Below are 20,930 nucleotides of genomic sequence, written 5' to 3' on the forward strand. Positions count from 1 at the left end.
AGAGAGGGGGGAGAGAGGGGGAGAGAGGGAGAGAATCAGAGAGAGAGGGAGGGAGAATCAGAAAGAGAGGGAGGGAGAATCAGAAAGAGAGGGAGAGAGAATCAGAAAGAGAGGGAGAGAGAATCAGAAAGAGAGGGAGAGAGAATCAGAAAGAGAGGGAGAGAGAATCAGAAAGATAGGGAGAGAGAATCAGAAAGAGAGGGAGAGAGAATCAGAAAGAGAGGGAGAGAGAATCAGAAAGAGAGGGAGAGAGAATCAGAAAGAGAGGGAGAGAGAATCAGAAAGAGGGAGAATCAGAAAGAGGGAGAATCAGAAAGAGGGAGAATCAGAAAGAGGGAGAATCAGAAAGAGGGAGAATCAGAAAGAGGGAGGGGGAGAATCAGAAAGAGGGAGGGGGAGAATCAGAAAGAGGGAGGGGGAGAATCAGAAAGAGGGGGATCAGAAAGAGGGGGATCCGAAAGAGAGGGGATCAGAAAGAGAGAAGGGGAGAATCAGAAAGAAAGAAGGGGAGAATCAGAGAGAGAGAGAGGGGGAGAATCAGAGAGAAATAGAAAGAGAGAGGGGGAGAATCAGAGAGAAATAGAAAGAGAGAGGGGGAGAATCAGAGAGAGAATCAGAGAGAGAGGGTGAGAATCAGAGAGAAATCAAATCAAATCAAATTTTATTTGTCACATACACATGGTTAGCAGATGTTAATGCGAGTGTAGCGAAATGCTTGTGCGAGTGTAGCGAAATGCTTGTGAGAGAGAGGGGGAGAATCAGAGAGAGAGGGGGAGAATCAGAGAGAGAGGGGGGAGAATCAGAGAGAATCAGAGAGAGAGGGGGAGAATCAGAGAGAGAATCAGAGAGAGAGGGGGAGAATCAGAGAGAGAGAATCAGAAAGAGAGAGGGGGAGAATCAGAGAGAGAGAATCAGAGAGAGGGAGAATCAGAGAGAGAGGGGGAGAATCAGAAAGAGAGAGGAGAATCAGAAAGAGAGAGGGGGAGAATCAGAGAGAGAGAATCAGAGAGGGGGAGAATCAGAGAGAGGGGGAGAATCAGAGAGAGAATCAGAGAGAGAGGGGGAGAATCAGAGAGAGAGAATCAGAAAGAGAGAGGGGGAGAATCAGAGAGAGAGAATCAGAGAGAGGGAGAATCAGAGAGAGAGGGGAGAATCAGAAAGAGAGAGGAGAATCAGAAAGAGAGAGCGGGAGAATCAGAAAGAGAGAGGAGAATCAGAAAGAGAGAGGAGAATCAGAAAGAGAGGGGGAGAATCAGAAAGAGAGAGAATCAGAAAGAGAGGGGGAGAATCAGAAAGAGAGAATCAGGGGGAGAATCAGAGAGAGGGGGAGGGGGGGAGAATAAGAAAGAGAGGGAGAGAGAATCAGAAAGAGAGGGGGAGAGAATCAGAAAGAGGGAGGGGGAGAGGGGGAGAATCAGAAAGAGGGAGGGGGAGAATCAGAAAGAGGGGGGGGATCAGAAAGAGGGGGGGATCAGAAAGAGGGCGGATCAGAAAGAGAGAAGGGGAGAATCAGAGAGAGAGAGGGGGAGAATCAGAGAGAGAGAATCAGAAAGAGAGAGGGGGAGAATCAGAGAGAGAATCAGAGAGAGGGGGGAGAATCAGAGAGAGAGGGGGAGAATCAGAGAGAGAGAGAGAGGGGGAGAATCAGAGAGAGAATCAGAGAGAGAGGGGGAGAATCAGAGAGAGAATCAGAGAGAGAGGGGGAGAATCAGAGAGAGAGAATCAGAAAGAGAGAGGGGGAGAATCAGAGAGAGAGAATCAGAGAGAGGGGGAATCAGAGAATCAGAGAGAGAGATCCGAGAGAGAGGGGGAGAATCAGAGAGAGAATCAGAGAGAGAGGGGGAGAATCAGAGAGAGAGAGATCAGAAAGAGAGAGGGGGAGAATCAGAGAGAGAATCAGAGAGAGAGGGGGAGAATCAGAAAGAGAGAGAATCAGAGAATCAGAAAGAGAGAGAATCAGAAAGAGAGAGGGGGGAGAATCAGAGAGAGGGGGAGAAATCAGAGAGAGGGGGGAGAATCAGAGAGAGGGGGGGGGAGAATCAGAGAGAGAATCAGAGAGAGAGAATCAGAAAGAGAATCAGAGAGAGAGGGGGAGAATCAGAAAGAGAATAAGGGGGGGGATCAGAAAGAGGGGGGGAGAGATCAGAAAGAGGGGGAATCAGAAAGAGAGAGGGGGGAGAATCAGAGAGATCAGAGAGGGGGAGAATCAGAGAGAATCAGAGAGAATCAGAAAGAGAGAGGGGGAGAATCAGAGAGAGAGAAGAATCAGAAAGAGAGGGGAGAGAATCAGAGAGAGAATCAGAGAGAGAGGGGGAGAATCAGAGAGAGAATCAGAGAGAGAGGGGAGAGAATCAGAGAGAGAGAATCAGAAAGAGAGAGGGGGAGAATCAGAGAGAGAATCAGAGAGAGAGGGGGAGAATCAGAGAGAGAGAATCAGAAAGAGAGAGGGGGAGAATCAGAGAGAGAGAATCAGAGAGAGGGGGAGAATCAGAGAGAGAATCAGAGAGAGAGGGGGAGAATCAGAAAGAGAATCAGAGAGAGAGGGGGAGAATCAGAAAGAGAATCCGAGAGAGAGGGGGAGAATCAGAAAGAGAGAGGAGAATCAGAAAGAGAGAGGAGAATCAGAAAGAGAGAGGGGGAGAATCAGAAAGAGAGAATCAGAAAGAGAGGGGGGAGAATCAGAGAGAGAATCAGAGAGAGAGAGGGGGAGAATCAGAGAGAGAGGGGGGAGAATCAGAGAGAGAGAGAGGGGGGGAGAATCAGAGAGAGAGAGAGGGGGGGAAATCAGAGAGAGAGAATCAGAGAGAGGTGGGGGGAATCAGAGAGAATCAGAGAGAGAGAATAAGAGAGAGGGGAGGGAGAATCAGAAAGAGGGAGGGGGAGAATCAGAGAGAGAATCAGAGAGAGAGAGAATCAGAGGGGAGAGAGAGAGAGGGAGAGAATCAGAAAGAGAGAGGGGGGAGAATCAGAAAGAGAGGGAGGGAGAATCAGAAAGAGAGGGGGGAGAATCAGAAAGAGGGGGGAGAATCGAAAGAGAGAGGGAGAATCGAAAAAGAGAGGGAGAGAGAGAATCAGAAAGAGAGGGAGAGAGAATCAGAAAGAGAGGGAGAGAGAATCAGAAAGAGAGGGGAGAGAATCAGAAAGAGAGGGAGAGAGAATCAGAAAGAGAGGGGGAGAGAGAATCAGAAAGAGAGGGAGAGAGAATCAGAAAGAGAGGGAGAGAGAATCAGAAAGAGAGGAGAGAGAATCAGAAAGAGAGGGAGAGAGAATCAGAAAGAGAGGGAGAGAGAATCAGAAAGAGAGGGAGAGAGAATCAGAAAGAGAGGGGGAGAGAATCAGAAAGAGAGAGAGGGGGAGAATCAGAAAGAGGGAGAATCAGAAAGAGGGAGAATCAGAAAGAGGGAGGGGGAGAATCAGAAAGAGGGAGGGGGAGAATCAGAAAGAGGGAGGGGGAGAATCAGAAAGAGGGAGGGGGAGAAATCAGAAAGAGGGGGGGAGAATCAGAGAAAGAGAATCAGAAAGAGAGGGGGATCAGAAAGAGAGGGGATCAGAAAGAGAGAAGGGGAGAATCAGAAAGAAAGAGGGGGAGAATCAGAGAGAGAGAGAGGGGGAGAATCAGAGAGAAATAGAAAGAGGGGGAGAATCAGAGAATCAGAAAGAGAAGGGGGAGAATCAGAGAGGGGGAGAATCAGAGAGAGAATCAGAAAGAGAGAGGGGGAGAATCAGAGAGAGAGGGGGAGAATCAGAGAGAGAGAGGGGGAGAATCAGAGAGAGAATCAGAGAGAGAGGGGGGGAGAATCAGAGAGAGAATCAGAGAGAGAGAATCAGGGGAGAATCAGAGAGAGAGAATCAGAAAGAGAGAATCAGAGGGGGGAGAATCAGAGAGAGAGAATCAGAGAGAGGGGGAGAATCAGAAAGAGAGAGGGGGAGAATCAGAAAGAGAGAGGGGGAGAATCAGAAAGAGAGAGAATCAGAAAGAGAGGGGGGAGAATCAGAGAGAGAGAATCAGAGAGAGGGGGAGAATCAGAAAGAGAGGGGGGAGAATCAGAGAGAGAATCAGAAAGAGAGGGGGAGAATCAGAAAGAGAATCCGAGAGAGAGGGGGAGAATCAGAAAGAGAGAGGGGGAGAATCAGAAAGAGAGAGGGAGAGAATCAGAAAGAGAGAGGGGGAGAATCAGAAAGAGAGAGAGAATCAGAAAGAGAGAGGGGGAGAATCAGAAAGAGAGAGGGGGAGAATCAGAAAGAGAGAGGGGAGAATCAGAAAGAGAGAGGGGGAGAATCAGAGAAGAGGGAGAATCAGAAAGAGAGGGGGGAGAATCAGAAAGAGAGGGGAGAATCAGAAAGAGAGGGGGGAGAATCAGAAAGAGAGGGAGGGGAGAATCAGAAAGAGAGGGGGAGAATCAGAAAGAGAGGGGGGAGAATCAGAAAGAGAGGGGGGAGAATCAGAAAGAGAGAGGGGGAGAATCAGAAAGAGGGGAAAGAGGGGGAGAATCAGAAAGAGGGGGGGGAGAATCAGAAAGAGAATCAGAAAGGAGGGGGGAGAATCAGAGAGAGAGAGGGGGAGAATCAGAGAGAGAGGGGGAGAATCAGAGAGAGAGAGGGGGGGAGAATCAGAGAGAGAATCAGAGAGAGGGGGAGAATCAGAGAGAGAATCAGAGAGAGAGGGGGAGAATCAGAGAGAGAGAATCAGAAAGAGAGAGGGGGAGAATCAGAGAGAGAGAATCAGAGAGAGGGGGAGAATCAGAGAGAGAATCCGAGAGAGAGGGGGAGAATCAGAGAGAGAATCAGAGAGAGAGGGGGAGAATCAGAGAGAGAGAATCAGAAAGAGAGAGGGGGAGAATCAGAGAGAGAATCAGAGGGAGGGGGAGAATCAGAGAGAGAGAATCAGAAAGAGAGAGGGGGAGAATCAGAGAGAGAGAATCAGAGAGAGGGGGAGAATCAGAGAGAGAATCCGAGAGAGAGGGGGAGAATCAGAAAGAGAATCAGAGAGAGAGGGGGAGAATCAGAAAGAGAATCCGAGAGAGAGGGGGAGAATCAGAAAGAGAGAGGAGAATCAGAAAGAAGAGGAGAATCAGAAAGAGAGGGGGGAGAATCAGAAAGAGAGAATCAGAAAGAGAGAGGGGAGAATCAGAAAGAGAGAGAGGGGGAGAAAGAGAATCAGAAAGAGAGAGGGGGAGAATCAGAAAGAGAGAGGGGGAGAATCAGAAAGAGAGAGGGGGAAAATCAGAGAGAGAGAATCAGAGAGAGGTGGGGGGAATCAGAGAGAATCAGAGAGAGAGAATAGAGAGAGGGGGAGGGGAGAATCAGAAAGAGAGAGGGGGAGAAGGGGGAGAGAGGGAGAGAATCAGAGAGAGAGGGAGAGAATCAGAAAGAGAGGGGGGAGAATCAGAAAGAGAGGGAGGGAGAATCGGAAAGAGGGGGAGAATCGGAAAGAGAGAGGGAGAATCAGAAAGAGAGGGAGAGAGAATCAGAAAGAGAGGGAGAGAGAATCGGAAAGAGAGGAAGAGAGAATCAGAAAGAGAGGGGAGAGAATCAGAAAGAGAGGGAGAGAGAATCAGAAAGAGAAGAGAGAAAGAAAGAGAGGGGAGAGAATCAGAAAGAGAGGGAGAGAATCAGAAAGAGAGGGAGAGAATCAGAAAGAGAGGGAGAGAGAATCAGAAAGAGAGGGAGAGAGAATCAGAAAGAGAGGGAGAGAGAATCAGAAAGAGAGAGGGAGAATCAGAAAGAGAGGGGGAGAATCAGAAAGAGGGAGAATCAGAAAGAGGGAGAATCAGAAAGAGGGAGAATCAGAAAGAGGGAGGGGGAGAATCAGAAAGAGAGAGGGGGAGAATCAGAAAGAGAGAGGGAGAATCAGAAAGAGAGAGGGGGAGAATCAGAAAGAGAGAGGGGAGAATCAGAAAGAGAGGGGGAGAATCAGAGAAAGAGAATCAGAAAGAGAGGGGAGAATCAGAGAGAGACAATCAGAAAGAGAATCAGAAAGAGAGAGGGGGAGAATCAGAGAAAGAGAATCAGAAAGAGAGAGGGGGAGAATCAGAAAGAGAGAGGGAGAATCAGAAAGAGAGAGGGGGAGAATCAGAGAGAGAGAATCAGAAAGAGAGAGGGGAGAATCAGAAAGAGAGAGGGAGAATCAGAAAGAGAGAGGGAGAATCAGAAAGAGAGAGGGAGAGAATCAGAAAGAGAGAGGGAGAATCAGAAAGAGAAAGGGAGAATCAGAAAGAGGGGGAGGGAGAATCAGAAAGAGAATCAGAAAGAGAGGGGGAGAATCAGAGAAAGAGAATCAGAAAGAGAGAGGGGAGAATCAGAAAGAGAGGGAGAATCAGAAAGAGAGAGGGGGAGAATCAGAAAGAGAGAGGGGGAGAATCAGAGAAAGAGAATCAGAAAGAGAGGGGAGAATCAGAGAGAGACAATCAGAAAGAGAATCAGAAAGAGAGAGGGGAGAATCAGAGAAAGAGAATCAGAAAGAGAGGGGGGGAGAATCAGAAAGAGAGGGGGAGAATCAGAAAGAGAGAGGGAGAATCAGAAAGAGAGAGGGGGAGAATCAGAAAGAGAGAGGGAGAATCAGAAAGAGGGGGAGGGAGAATCGGAAAGAGGGGGAATCAGAAAGAGAGGGAGAATCAGAAAGAGAGAGGGGGAGAATCAGAGAATCAGAAAGAGAGGGGGAGAATCAGAAAGAGAGAGGGGGAGAATCAGAAAGAGAGAGGGGGAGAATCAGAAAGAGAGAGGGGGAGAATCAGAGAGAGAATCAGAAAGAGGGGGGAGAATCAGAAAGAGAGAGGGGAGAATCAGAGAGAGAATCAGAAAGAGAGAGGGGGAGAATCAGAAAGAGAGGGGAGAATCAGAGAGAGACAATCAGAAAGAGGAGGGAGAATCAGAAAGAGAGAGGGAGAATCAGAAAGAGAGAGGGGGAGAATCAGAAAGAGAGAGGGAGAATCAGAAAGAGAGAGGGAGAATCAGAAAGAGGGGAGGGAGAATCAGAAAGAGGGGGAGGGAGAATCTGAAAGAGGGGGAGGGAGAATCGGAAAGAGGGGGGGAGGGACAATCGAAAGAGGGGGAGAATCAGAAAGAGAGAGGGGAGAATCAGAGAATCAGAAAGAGAGGGGGAGAATCAGAAAGAGAGAGGGGAGAATCAGAGAATCAGAAAGAGAGGGGGAGAATCAGAAAGAATCAGAAAGAGGGGGAGAATCAGAAAGAGAGAGGGGGAGAATCAGAGAGAGAATCAGAAAGAGAGGGGGAGAATCAGAAAGAGAGAGGGGGAGAATCAGAGAGAGAATCAGAAAGAGAGAAGGGGAGAATCAGAAAGAGAGAGGGGGAGAATCAGAGAGAGAATCAGAAAGAGAGAAGGGGAGAATCAGAAAGAGAGAGGGGGAGAATCAGAGAGAGAATCAGAAAGAGAGAAGGGGAGAATCAGAAAGAGAGAAGGGGAGAATCAGAAAGAGAGGGGCTGCGTCTCAAACGCATAAAAGACACACCCTCCCCCACTTACCCTCGCCTTATGCCCTTGGGGGAATCCCCGTCACCATCTTGGCCATCAGTCCAAACGACTAGCCAAACAAGGGAACTTCGCAATGTAAGCCCATCAGCCCTTATTTTTGATAGAGTTTGCGAGGGTACAATTATGTTAACTTCGCCTGAAACACCCCATAATTCAATTTGCGATGATTGCACATCTGCTAAGAAAAGTCAGCCAAAACTTAAAACCTCAACGTCAATATGGAGTCAACATACAAGTGTAAGTAAAAAACTAATGTAAATAAGCTAAAAATTGTGCTACTAATGCACAAACACGTCTCATAAAATAGGACGTTTTTGTTTGGTTAGCTATTGGAAATTGTAGAAATAAATGTTTTTCCTTCTTCAGAAGTTCCAGCTAGGCAGGCAAATGTTAGTTAGCTAATTAATTTGCTAGCTATCATACAGTAGGCGTATATTCATAATTATATAGTTAATATAAGTAGACATGCAATCATAATTGACTGTAGCGCATATAAAGCACCCACAAGCTACCGGTGGCTGAAAACAAAATCATCGCGGGATGATAGCCCTTTGAATTCAACAATTCAATGACGTGACGCCATTTCCGGTCACAACTCGCAGACTTGTTTAGGTGTTGCTGTGCGTTTTGTTGCCAACCTTACGTTGCTACCTGACAACTTTACAGTTTTTACTTTTTAATTACCGTTTATATTTGTAGTTTTTCCCCTCACTCAATTTTTTTTCATTCAACTTTTCCTCTCCGGACGCTTTATCTGGACGTGGTTCGTGAGGACGTCCAACAGCCGAAGCTAAGTAGTAACATTAACATGATGCCTTCTAATTGCAGTCGCTGTACTCATAATATACAGGAGAACGATCACCTTACGGCGAGGATAGCTGTGCTACAAGCCCAGCTTCAGACGCAATTGTTAGGCAAGGGTTATTTCAGTGTAGGAAAGGATGAAACAGCGTCTGTGCCACCAGTAAGTACAGATAGTAACGTTAGTATAAATCCCCTCGCACGGTCCCCGCAGCCGGACAACTTTCTCACGGTTTCTGGAAGGAAATGCTGTAGGAATGCTCAACCGGTATCGCTCATTCAGCCGACAGAAACTTTCAACCGGTTGTCCCCATTAAGCAACGAGTCGGAGTCGTAGTCAGAGGCCGAGCCTTCTCTTGTCTCTACTCTTCCCGTTACAGGGTCTGAGACGCTGAAGCTTCCCACCATTAGCTCTGTCTGACAAATTGAAAACCCTAGTCATTGGCAACTCCATTACCCGCAGTATTAGACTTAAAACGAATCATCCAGCGATCATACACTGTTTACCAGGGGGCAGGGCTACCGACGTTATGGCAAATCTGAAGATGGTGCTGGTTAAGGCTAAAACCGGTGACTGCTGAGGAGTGACGGACTCCATCTTAGCTGGAGGGGTGCTCTCATCTTATCTACCAACATAGACAGGGCTCTAACTCCTCTAGCTCCACAATGAAATAGGGTGCAGGTCAGGCAGCAGGCTGTTAGACAGCCTGCCAGCTTAGTGCTGTCTGCCACTAGCACAGTCAGTGTAGTCAGCTCAGCTATCCCCATTGAGACCGTGTCTGCAACCTAGGTTGGGCAAAACTAAACATGGCAGTGTTCGCCTTAGCAATCTCACTAGGATAAAGACCTCCATTCCTGTCATTATTGAAAGAGATTGTGATACCTCACATCTCAAAATAGGGCTACTTAATGTTAGATCCCTTACTTCAAAGGCAGTTATAGTCAATTAACTAATCACTGGACATAATCTTGATGTGATTGGCCTGACTGAAACATGGCTTAAGCCTGATGAATTCACTGTGTTAAATGAGGCCTCACCTCCTGGTTACACTAGTGACCATATCCCCCGTGCATCCTGCAAAGGCAGAGGTGTTGCTAACATTTATGATAGCAAATTTCAATTCACAACAAAAAAAAAAGCTGTTTTCATCCTTTGAGCTTCTAGTCATGAAATCTATGCAGCCTACTCAATCACTTTTTATAGCTACTGTTTACAGGCCTCCTGGGCCATATACAGCGTTCCTCATCGAGTTCCCTGAATTCATATCGGACCTTGTAGTTATAGCAGATAATATTCCAATTTTTGGTGACTTTAATATTCACATGGAAAAGTCCACAGACCCACTCCAAAAGGCTTTCGGAGCCATCATCGACTCAGTGGGTTTTGTCCAACATGTCTCTGGACCTACTCACTGTCACAGTCATACTCTGGACCTAGTTTTGTCCCATGGAATAAATGTTGTGGATCTTAACATTTTTCCTCATAATCCTGGACTATCGGACCCCCATTTTATTACGTTTGCAATTGCAACAAATAATCTGCTCAGACCCCAACCAAGGAACATCAAAAGTCGTGCTGTAAATTCACAGACAACACAAAGATTCCTTGATGTCCTTCCAGACTCCCCCTGTCTACAAAAATCAGTTAACCACCTAACTGAGGAACTCAATTTAACCTTGCGCAATACCCTAGATGCAGTTGCACCCCTAAAACCAATTCTCATAAGAAACAAGCTCCCTGGTATACAAAAAATACCTGAGCTCTGAAGCAAGCTTCCAAAAAATTGGAACGGAAATGGCGCCACACCAAACTGGAAGTCTTCCGACTAGCTTGGAAAGACAGTACCGTGCCGTATCGAAGAGCCCTTACTGCTGCTCGATCATCCTATTTTTCCAACTTAATTGAAGAAAATAAGAACAATCCGAAATTCCTTTTTGATACTGTCGCAAAGCTAACTAAAAAGCAGCATTCCCCAAGAGAGGATGGCTTTCACTTCAGCAATAATAAATTCATGAACTTCTTTGAGGAAAAGATCATGATTATTAGAAAGCAAATTTTGGACTCCTCTTTAAATCTGCATATTCCTTCAAAGCTCAGTTGTCCTGAGTCTGCACAACTCTGCCAGGACCTAGGATCAAGAGAGACACTCAAAGTGTTTTAGTACTATATCTCTTGACACAATGATGAAAATAATCATGGCCTCTAAACCTTCAAGCTGCATACTGGACCCTATTCCAACTAAACTACTGAAATAGCTACTTCCTGTGCTTGGCCCTCCTATGTTGAACATAATAAACGGCTCTCTATCCACCGGATGTGTAACAAACTCACTAAAAGTGGCAGTAATAAAGCCTCTCTTGAAAAAGCCAAACCTTGACCCCAGAAAATATAAAAAACTTTCGGCCTATATCGAATCTTCTTTTAGAAAAGGCTGTTGCGCAGCAACTCACTGCCTTCCTGAAGACAAACAGTGTATATGAAATGCTTCAGTCTGGTTTTAGACCCCATCATAGCACTGAGACTGCACTTGTGAAGGTGGTAAATTACCTTTTAATGGCATCAGACCGAGGCTTTGCATCTGTCCTCGTGCTTCTAGACCTTAGTGCTGCTTTCAATACCATCGATCACCACATTCTTGGAGAGACTGGAAACCCAAATTGGTCTACACGGACAAGTTCTGGCCTGGTTTAGATCTTATCTGTCTGAAAGATATCAGTTTGTCTCTGTGAATGGTTTGTCCTCTGACAAATCAACTGTAAATTTCGGTGTTCCTCAAGGTTCCGTTTTAGGACCACTATTGTTTTCACTATATATTTTACCTCTTGGGGATGCCATTTGAAAACATAATGTTAACTTTCACTGCTATGCGGATGACACACAGCTGTACATTTCAATGAAACATGGTGAAGCCCCAAAATTGCCCTAGTTAGAAGCCTGTGTTTCAGACATAAGGAAGTGGATGGCTGCAAACTTTCTACTTTTAAACTCGGACAAAACAGAGATGCTTGTTCTAGGTCCCAAGAAACAAAGAGATCTTCTGTTGAATCTGACAATTAATCTTAATGGTTGTACAGTCGTCTCAAATGAACCTGAAAGGACCTCAGCGTTACTCTGGACCCTGATCTCTCTTTTGAAGAACATATCAAGACTGTTTCAAGGACAGCTTTTTTCCATCTACGTAACATTGCAAAAATCAGAAACTTTCTGTCCAAAAATGATGCAGAAAAATGTACCCATGCTTTTGTTACTTCTAGGTTAGACTACTGCAATGCACTCATTTCCAGCTACCCGGATAAAGCACTAAATAAACTTCAGTTAGTGCGAAATAAAAAATGTGATCATATTACTCCAGTGCTAGCCTCCCTACACTGGCTTCCTGTCAAGGCAAGGTCTGATTTCAAGGTTTTACTGCTAACCTACAAAGCATTACATGGGCTTGCTCCTACTTATCTCTCTGATTTGGTCCTGCCGTACATACCTACACGTACGCTACGGTCACAATCATTTGTCACTAGAATTTCTAAGCAAACAGCTGGAGGCAGGGCTTTCTCCTATAGAGCTCAATTTTTATGGAATGGTCTTCCTAACCATGTGAGAGCCGCAAACTCTGTCTCAACCTTTAAGTCTTTACTGAAGACTCATCTCTTCAGTCGGTCATATGATTGAGTGTAGTCTGGCTCAGGAGTGTGAAGGTGAACGGAAAGGCTCTGGAGCAACGAACCGCCCTTGCTGTCTCTGCCTGGCCGGTTCCCCTCTTTCCAATGGGATTCTCTGCCTCTAATCCTATTACAGGGGCTGAGTCACTGGTTTACTGGTGCTCTTTCATGCCGTCCCTAGGAGGGGTGCGTCACTTGAGTGGGTTGAGTCACTGATGTGATCTTCCTGTCTGGGTTGGCGCCCCCCCTGGGTTGTGCCGTGGTGGAGCTCTTTGTGGGCTATACTCAGCTTGTCTCAGGATGGTAAGTTGGTGGTTGAAGATATCCCTCTAGTGGTGTGGGGGCTGTGCTTTGGCAAAGTGGGTGGGGTTATATCCTTCCTGTTTGGCCCTGTCCGGGGGTATCATCGGATGGGGCCACAGTGTCTCCTGACCCCTCCTGTCTCAGCCTCCAGTATTTATGCTGCTGTAGTTTGTGTCGGGGGGCTAGGGTCAGTTTGTTATATCTGGAGTACTTCTCCTGTCTTATCCGGTGTCCTGTGTGAATTTAAGTATGCTCTCTCTAATTCTCTCTTTCTTTTTTTCTCTCTCTCGGAGGACCTGAGCCCTAGGACCATGCCCCAGGACTACCTGGCATGATGACTCCTCGCTGTCGCCAGTCCACCTGGCTGTGCTGCTGCTCCAGTTTCAACTGTTCTGCCTGTAATTATTATTATTATTATTTGACCATGCTGGTCATTTTTGAACATTTGAACATCTTGGCCATGTTCTGTTATAATCTCCACCCGGCACAGCCAGAAGAGGACTGGCCACCCCTCATAGCCTGGTTCCTCTCTAGGTTTCTTCCTAGGTTTTGGACTTTCTAGGGAGTTTTTCCTAGCCACCGTGCTTCTACACCTGCATTGCTTGCTGTTTGGGGTTTTAGACTGGGTTTCTGTACAGCACTTTGAGATATCAGCTGATGTACGATGTATAAATAAATTTGATTTGATGTACTTCCGGTCAAGGGCAGTCCATTTAAAAATAATTCCTTCCTCCCTTGCCCTGCAAGTGTAAACTCGTCAGATGTCATCAGAAGTGCCCACTTAATTTGAGGCCTGAGGGGAGAGGGTGTGTCTGTTAAGTGTTTTGGAATGCAGCCAGGGATAATCAGACAGAGAATCAGAAAGAGGGTGGGAGAATCAGAAAGAGAGGGGGTGAATCAGAAAGAGAGAGGGAGAATCAGAAAGAGAGAGGGAATCAGAAAGAGAGAGGGAATCAGAAAGAGAGAGGGAATCAGAAAGAGAGAGGGAATCAGAAAGAGAGAGGGAAGGATGAGGTGAGAGAAAAAGCAAGAATAAACAAATAAGCAGACCAAATCATATCCCGCTGTGTAAAATGTGGATTTCTCTGCCTCCAGTAGCTCTTCAAAGACACTGTTCACACTCACTAACACACTGTATTCTTGTACCATGATGAACAGAGGGTTGGTTGGTTCAGACTCTTATTTACGGTGTGGAGAACAGCTCAGATTGGACACAGGTCAACAGACCTTCATCTGTTCAGAGTCAGACCACGGCCTCAATTCAATCAACTGCAGATTAAGGAACACTCGAGAGTTAACGCTAGCTGTATCTTAGATGTTAAGCATGCTAGAACGGACACACCTAGCAAGTGGTTGTCTCACCTTGGGTTTGGCTTTAGACTTGGTCTTCTTCTTGTGTTCGGTGCCTGAGTCAGAGTCTGTGTGGGTGTCAGAGTCTGATTCTGAGTCAGAGGAGCTCTCTCCTGCAGACGAACTGTTGGCTTCTTTAGCAACGTTCCCATTCTCATCCGAATCACTGACACAGGAACACAAACACACGTTGAGGAGAGAGAACACAAAAGGTTGTAAGAGTTCAACCTCCAAAACACATTCCAACACTTTTCAATCTGTAGCTGATAAAGGAGTGTTTAAAGATGATTTCCCATGAGGAAATCGAAGGAATAGGGCACCTTTAACATATCTTAAACTGAAGACTAATACATTAACTCTTGTTTCCTATAACCAAAACATAAAAAACATGACTAAGTTTCAATACGAAGGGGAAAGTGTTACGCATCTATCCATTCAAACACTTTCCATTCTGCATCACGTAGTGCAGTCTGCTGGAGCTCACACTCAAACTCTGTCAGAACAACCTAGATCAATCTGTTTTGGTTCGCCCACTTAATTTAATATCGCTTTGGCTAAAAAGTTATCCTCCTCCCTCCCTCCCCTCCATCTCCCCCTCTCTTCAATTTGTCCTGATAATGAGTGTTTACTGGGGCTGCCTGGGATTTTCAGCTGTTAAATTAACGAGGAGAATTGTGACGGTAACTGGCTTTTTAACTTGGCCGATGATGAGAAGCCAGTATTAATTTGGCCTACAGATTTCATTTGTTTCGAACAGGAAAAAGCGATATAAATCAGAGTGGGCCTGATTAAGCCCTGCCTGGAATGACTGGGCTGTAATGAGGGCATTATGCTGGGTTTGTTGTGGAAGCACTGGGGTGAGCTGGGATAATTACTGTGTGTGTCGGTGTGTGTGTTTGCGAGAGAGAGAGATTGTGTGTGTGTGTGTGTGTGTGAAATCACTGGGGTGAGCTGCTCTAATTACACTCTAATGGAGGGAACAAGGTCAGCTGCCGGCCTGTCATACAGCGCGAGCAGGTAGGGTGTGTGTGTGTGCGAAAGAAAGAAAACTGGGGTGAGTGAAATAGAACGTGTCAGGGACAAAATTTGCCAGTGTTTAACCGTGTGCGTGTGTGTGTATTCAGCAGTAATGACTCAGATCTCATTCATTGGTACCACCAGGCAGCTAAATGACCAATCCACAGTCATTATCTATCAGCCATGTAAATCTGGACCACTGCTGATGGAGATCATGATAACTACATTCTAACTGCTCTGAACGTGTGTGCAGTAGGTGTCATTGTATGTCTTCAACATGACCAGAGAGAATGTGTGTGTGAGAGAGAGAGAGAAAGTGAACAGATGGAGAATGACATTAATGCCACAAAGCACTGATCACGTTGCTGACTGTGACCATGACTTCAGACAGCTGCACTGTTGTATGAGCGAACACACACACACACCTTGCCTAATTATCACGCTCAGCCTTCAATAAAACAGGTAAGACCTCAATAGATAAATTCAGCAAGAAGAGAAATGATAGACAAGCAATACATATAGGTTCCAAACCAAGGACCTAGTCAGGGGAGTGGGCATGTTCCATGATAGTGTGGTACCCGTCTTTGGCGGTTGGTTTGACTGTCTTCTTCTGTAGTGGGGTCTTAGTTTTCCTCTCCTTCTTTTCAGAGTCAGATTCACTGGAACTCTTCTCTGATTGGCTGGAGGACTTGTCTGACTCCTCACTGCTCTGACTGCTGTTCTTCTGGACATGGCTCTCTGCATCGCTGCCTGACTCTGGACACACACGTTCATTTTGTAAGATGTGCAGTCTTACAGATAAAATGGATTGGACTGGCAATGCAAACACTCACAAGAGAACTTTATGTTACACACGTGGACACACACCTTCACTACTACTACTACTACTACTGCCATCCTCACTGCTACTGCTCCCTGATCCCTTCTCCTCCTCCTCCTCCTCCTCTCCAGAGTCAGAGTAGAACTTGTCATCTGATGACTTGGCAGGCTTGGATTTCCCAGTCTTCCCTAGAGATGGAGCCCACTCCTTCACCTAGCAACAGAACAGGAAGTGACATCAGAGGAAGTGAGGTACAGTAGAGGAAGTAAAATAAGAGAAGGGAGGAGAGTTGGGAGAACTGCAAACATATTGAAACGTAGCAAAATGGATTTGCAGTTTGGGTGACAGAGTTGACCATGACCACCCTTGGTGTGGGGCCGGGGTGAGGTGAGCAGTAGAAGGAAAGATAGAATGATGGATCTTTACCGGCTCAATCACCTCCACATTCCTCACTGATTGGTCAGGAGCCACGGCGGGCCAATCAGAGAGCTCCAGGTAGCCACTGGCTTTGGTGTTGATGGTGTGGGACAGGGTTCCCAACTGGTAACGATCGCGGTCTGACAGAGAGAGGTAAAGAGAGGTAGAGGGGGACACAGGGGAGAGGAGAAGAGAACAAGATGGGGAGAAGGCAAGATAGAGGGAGGAGAAAGAGGGATGGAGAAAGAGAGGAGAAAACGTGTCAAAGGAGAAACATTGGAGTTAGGGAGAGAGCAAGAGAAAATAAGGAAACAATGATTAACATTGGAGGGGGGGGAAGGGTTGAGAGGCAGGGGTCTCAATGTCACAGCAGTGCTCTCTCAATATGCAGGACAGAGAGTAAATGGCCTTAAACACTCTGAAATGTCACTGTATAAACACATACACAACTCTGTTTAATAAAGGGTCCAGGAGACCACAGGAGCACATACACGGCAGCGGGCAAACCCATTAAAAGGATTCTCCCTCTTTAATGGTGCATATAGGAGGTGTAATCAGTCAAAGTGCCTGGGGAGGTCTGCCTTCAAAACAGGCTTTCTCTAACTAAAAAGATGGAGGGAAAAAAGAGGCGTTAAAGTGTGAATATTAAGAATGACAGGAGCGGTTAACGTTTTCCATAAACATCTAGCAGACGCAGAGACCACCGCAGAATAATAATGTTTAGGAGGCTGCTTCTGTCTCTTATCTGGATTAAAGTCAAGTGTGTGTGTGTATGTGTGTGTTCTCTGCATCTCAGAAAGGTTAGTATTAGCCAGGTAATTCATCCATCTCATATGAGTCACAGAGAGAGCCCTGACCCTAATGCCATTCAGAGAGACCCACACAATTCCCTATCTAGTGCGCTATTTAAAAGGTACCTTTGTAGGCAGACTCGAGGACAGGTGCTGGTTTGGGCGCCAGCAGAATGCGGTGGGCGTACTTGCTGAGCGCTCCGTTCTTGTCATTGGGCACAATGAGCTGGCGGATGAATCGCGTGCGGTCTCTGATGTCATAGTTCTGGTCATATTTCCCCAGGTTCAGAATGTACTGGGTCAACAGCTTAGTCTGGATGGAAGAAAGGAGGGAGAGTGGGGGGATGGAGGGAAGGAGAGATGGAAGGGAGATGGGAAGATATGGTTGGAGAGAGGGAAGGAGAGATGGAAGGGAGATGGGAAGATATGGTTGGAAAGAGGGAAGGAGGAGAGAGAAAGATATAGGGGACAGGGCAGGAAAAAGAGCAGGGGAAAGATGGAGGGATATGGGAAGTTATTCAAGGAGATGGGGAGAAAACACACACAAAAAAAACACACAGCTCTGGGGCATCACACTAAATGTTCCCTCTTCTCCTCGTCTTCTCCAGCTGAGACTGCTCCTCACTAGCTGTATGAGGTGGGTTTATGGTCTGAGACGGGAAGTGCTTTCCTTACACTAACATATATTATTTAGAGAGGAATAAAAACAAGAGTTACTACCTGAACGGAAACATTACACCTCTCTCTCCACCCCCTCTCTGAAACATTACCAGGGGATACCGGTGTAATAATGTGCTCATTTGAGGCAGCAGCAGCAGCGTCTGCAGTGTGGTCATAATCCGAGCTTGGCAACCATATTGCTTCCCATCTGATAGAATGGGCCTTCAGTTCTCATACGAGGGGAGGCAGGGAGATGGAAGAATGTGCTACATTGAAGCCTGCTCTTAACAAAGCATTTAGCTCTGAGGTTATGGTATAGGACTTCTGTTAGGCCCAGCAGGTTGAACCAAACCGGAATACTTAGGAAAGACACTGGCGAAACTATATTAGCAGCTAGTGCCTAAGTAGCCAAATAACTAGAATAACTGGAAGTCATCATAAGCTGAATTGGCATGGTAATAACAGCTTAATAACATCTTATAGGCTACTGCATAGTTTAGCGTAGACTATGTATGTAGGTATGTTTTACCTGTTTGGAGTTGGTGAGGTAGAGTTTGGCAGCCAGGTTGACAATCTGGAGCTTGACGATGTCCTCCTCGGAGGTGAAGCTCTTGGCCATCTTGCGGAGGACGTCAGGGGCGATCTTAGGGACCCTCTCACAATACTCTCCCATTAGCCACAGGATGCTGGCCCGCGCCATCGGCACCTGGAGACACAGAGGGGTTAGTCCTCACTGTACTCTCCCATCAGCCACAGGATGCTGGCCCGCGCCATCGGCACCTGGAGACACAGAGGGGTTAGTCCTCACTGTACTCTCCCATCAGCCACAGGATGCTGGCCCGCGCCATCGGCACCTGGAGACACAGAGGGGTTAGTCCCCACTGTACTCTCCCATCAGCCACAGGATGCTGGCCCGCGCCATCGGCACCTGGAGACACAGAGGGGTTAGTCCTCACCGTACTCTCCCATCAGCCACAGGATGCTGGCCCGCGCCATCAACATGGGTTACTCTATGTTAAGATTGTGCACACAATTAAATGTTCCAACTCACACAAGCTCAGTCTCATGAAATACACACTCGGACACAGACACACAAATGTTCAAATAGTGGTAGACGTACAGTGATGTTGTCAAAGAGTTTGGCCATGTGTTTGATGATATCACTGTGCTGGGTGGGCTGGATCTGGAGCAGCTTCCTGATCACCACCACACTCTCCGCGACCACCGTCTCTGTAATGACTTCATACGGTTACATTTAAAACAATACCTACAAGAGGATTTCACACACATCAAACTTTGGAAAGACGCTGGACAAAGAACCAATCAGTCGATCAATCAATAAACCAATGGACTGGATCCCTCCCCCATACCGTCTCTGTTGGAGAGCAGCAGCACCAGTCCATTGAGGCAGGTGTCTGTGACCTCAGAGATGTTGGTGGCACACCTGCCTATGGCCTGGATGGTACCGGCAGCAAACTGCTTGTCCTGGCTCTTCACATAGGTCTGGAAAAACCAAAGCACAAGTTGGAGCCATTCACTGTAAAAAGGCAAAAAATACATGTGCCAGAGATGGGTAAAGGGTTTGAATGTAAAAAAAAGAGTAAAAGAGAGCGAGAAAGAAAAAGAGAGAAAAAATAGAACGAGGAGAGAAAAACTTACCTGGAACTCTCTAAGGATGGTGGAGATGTTGGCTTCGTTGGCCAGGCTGGTCAAGATCTCCAGCTGGGGAGTCGAGACAGATCTGATCACACACCTGAACTCATCTCACAGTTTACGTTTACATTAACTAGGTCATCATGAGGGCGCTTACCTTGAGTGATTTGATGTGAGTGGCATCTGTGGATCTCACATAAAAACTCTTCATGTAAGGTTCAAACATGCCCTAGTGAGACAACACCAAAACATATAGTTCAGAACATACAGTGTGCCAATACATCTATGCACGCTAAACTACAACTAAAAGGACCTACTACTACAGATGTAGGATCTTAATTTGACCTAGATAGTCACATCAAAATAATCCTGCAGCAACAGGATTTTAACGTTTAATCCATAATGTTGCTTGATTGGTGGTTAGGCTATTAGCTGGCCATATGTAGGTTACATGAAAAGTGCAATACTGTTAACATACAGTGCACTCAGACAGTATTCAGACCCCTTCCCCTTTTCCACATTTTGTTACAGCCTTATTCTATTTTCTTCCCTCATCAATCTACACACAATACTCCATAATGACATAGTGAAAACAGGTTTAGACATTTTTGAAAATGTATTAAAAATTTAAAAAAACAAATACCTAATAACTATTCAGACACCTATGAGACTCGATAATTGAGCTCAGGTGCATGCTGTTTCCCTTGATCATCCTTGAAATGTTTCTAGAACTTGATTGGATTCCACCTGTTGTAAATTCAGTAGATTGGACATTATTTGGAAAGGCACACCTGTCTATATAAAGTCCCACAGTTGACAGTGCATGTCAGAGCAAAAACCAAGCCATGAAGTCGAAGGAATTGTCCGTAGAGCTCCGAGACAGGATTGTGTCGAGGTACAGATCTGGGGAAGGGTACCAAAAAATGTCTGCAGCATTGAATGTCCCAAACAAACACAGTGGCCTCCATCATTCCTAAATGGAAGAAGTTTGGCACCACCAAGACTCTCCCTAGAGCTGGCCGCCTGGCCAAACTGAGCAATCGGGGGAGAAAGACCTTGGTCAGGGAGGTGACCAAGAACCCGATGGTCACTCTGACAAACCTGGCACCATCGCTACGGTGAAGCATGGTGGTGGCAGCATTATGCTGTGGGAATGTTTTTCAGAAGCAGGGACTGGGAGACTAGTCAGGATTGCGGGAAAGATGAACGGAGCAAAGTACAGAGAGATCCTTGATGAAAACCTGCTCCAGAGCACTCAGGACCTCAGACTGGGGTGAAGGTTCACCCTCCAACAGGACAACAACCCTAAGCATACAGCCAAGACAACGCAGGAGTGGCTTCGGCACAAGTCTTTGAATGTTATTGAGCGGCCTAGCCAAAGCCCGGGCTTGATCGAACATCTCTGGAGAGACCTGAAAATAGATGTGCAGCGACGCTCCCCATCCAACCTGACAGAGCTTGAGAGGATCTGCAGAGAAGAATGGGTGAAACTCCCCAAATACAGGTGTGTCAAGAAGACACAAGCCTGTAATCGCTGCCAAAGGTGCTTCAACAAAGTACTGAGTAAAGGGTCTGAATACTTATGTAAATGTTTTAGTTCAGTTTTTATTTCATACATTTCTAAAAAAAAAACAGTTTTTCCTTTGTCATTATGGGGTATTGTTTGAAGATTTATGAGGGGGGGGGGGACTATTTAATCCATTCTAGAATAAGGCTGTAACATAACAAATTCTGGATCGGAATTCTTTCTGAACGCACTGTAACCGCGTGTTTTCAGTAAATTTATCTAAATCAAATCTCATCTACATTTCCTGCAGTAATCAAATTAAGACCCTACATCTGTAAGGGTATCTGTCCTGACTAGGGATTTTAATGGTTAACCGTTAGTCAGTTAGCCACTGAAAATACATTTGACCAGTCATGCTTGGTATTTTGGTATTTATTAGGATCCCCATTAGCTGTTGCGAAA

General features: G+C 46.2%; 1 protein-coding gene across 1 annotated transcript in view; it reads right to left on the bottom strand.

Moving 5' to 3' along the window:
- The window catches only part of ap3b1a (adaptor related protein complex 3 subunit beta 1a), an 86,289-nt gene that overhangs the window by 41,548 nt on the left and 23,811 nt on the right, over positions 1-20,930 (bottom strand). The window contains exons 11-20 of the mRNA XM_042302446.1: positions 19,119-19,190; positions 18,968-19,030; positions 18,679-18,811; positions 18,429-18,538; positions 17,838-18,014; positions 16,775-16,961; positions 15,867-15,997; positions 15,488-15,653; positions 15,199-15,376; positions 13,616-13,769 (exon numbers count right to left, since the gene is read on the bottom strand). Of these exons, the coding sequence (XP_042158380.1) occupies positions 13,616-13,769; positions 15,199-15,376; positions 15,488-15,653; positions 15,867-15,997; positions 16,775-16,961; positions 17,838-18,014; positions 18,429-18,538; positions 18,679-18,811; positions 18,968-19,030; positions 19,119-19,190 (1,371 nt within the window). The remainder of the gene's footprint in view (positions 1-13,615; positions 13,770-15,198; positions 15,377-15,487; positions 15,654-15,866; positions 15,998-16,774; positions 16,962-17,837; positions 18,015-18,428; positions 18,539-18,678; positions 18,812-18,967; positions 19,031-19,118; positions 19,191-20,930) is intronic.

The sequence above is a fragment of the Oncorhynchus tshawytscha genome, linkage group LG20 (genome assembly GCF_018296145.1).
Source record: "Oncorhynchus tshawytscha isolate Ot180627B linkage group LG20, Otsh_v2.0, whole genome shotgun sequence".
Lineage (NCBI taxonomy): Eukaryota > Metazoa > Chordata > Actinopteri > Salmoniformes > Salmonidae > Oncorhynchus > Oncorhynchus tshawytscha.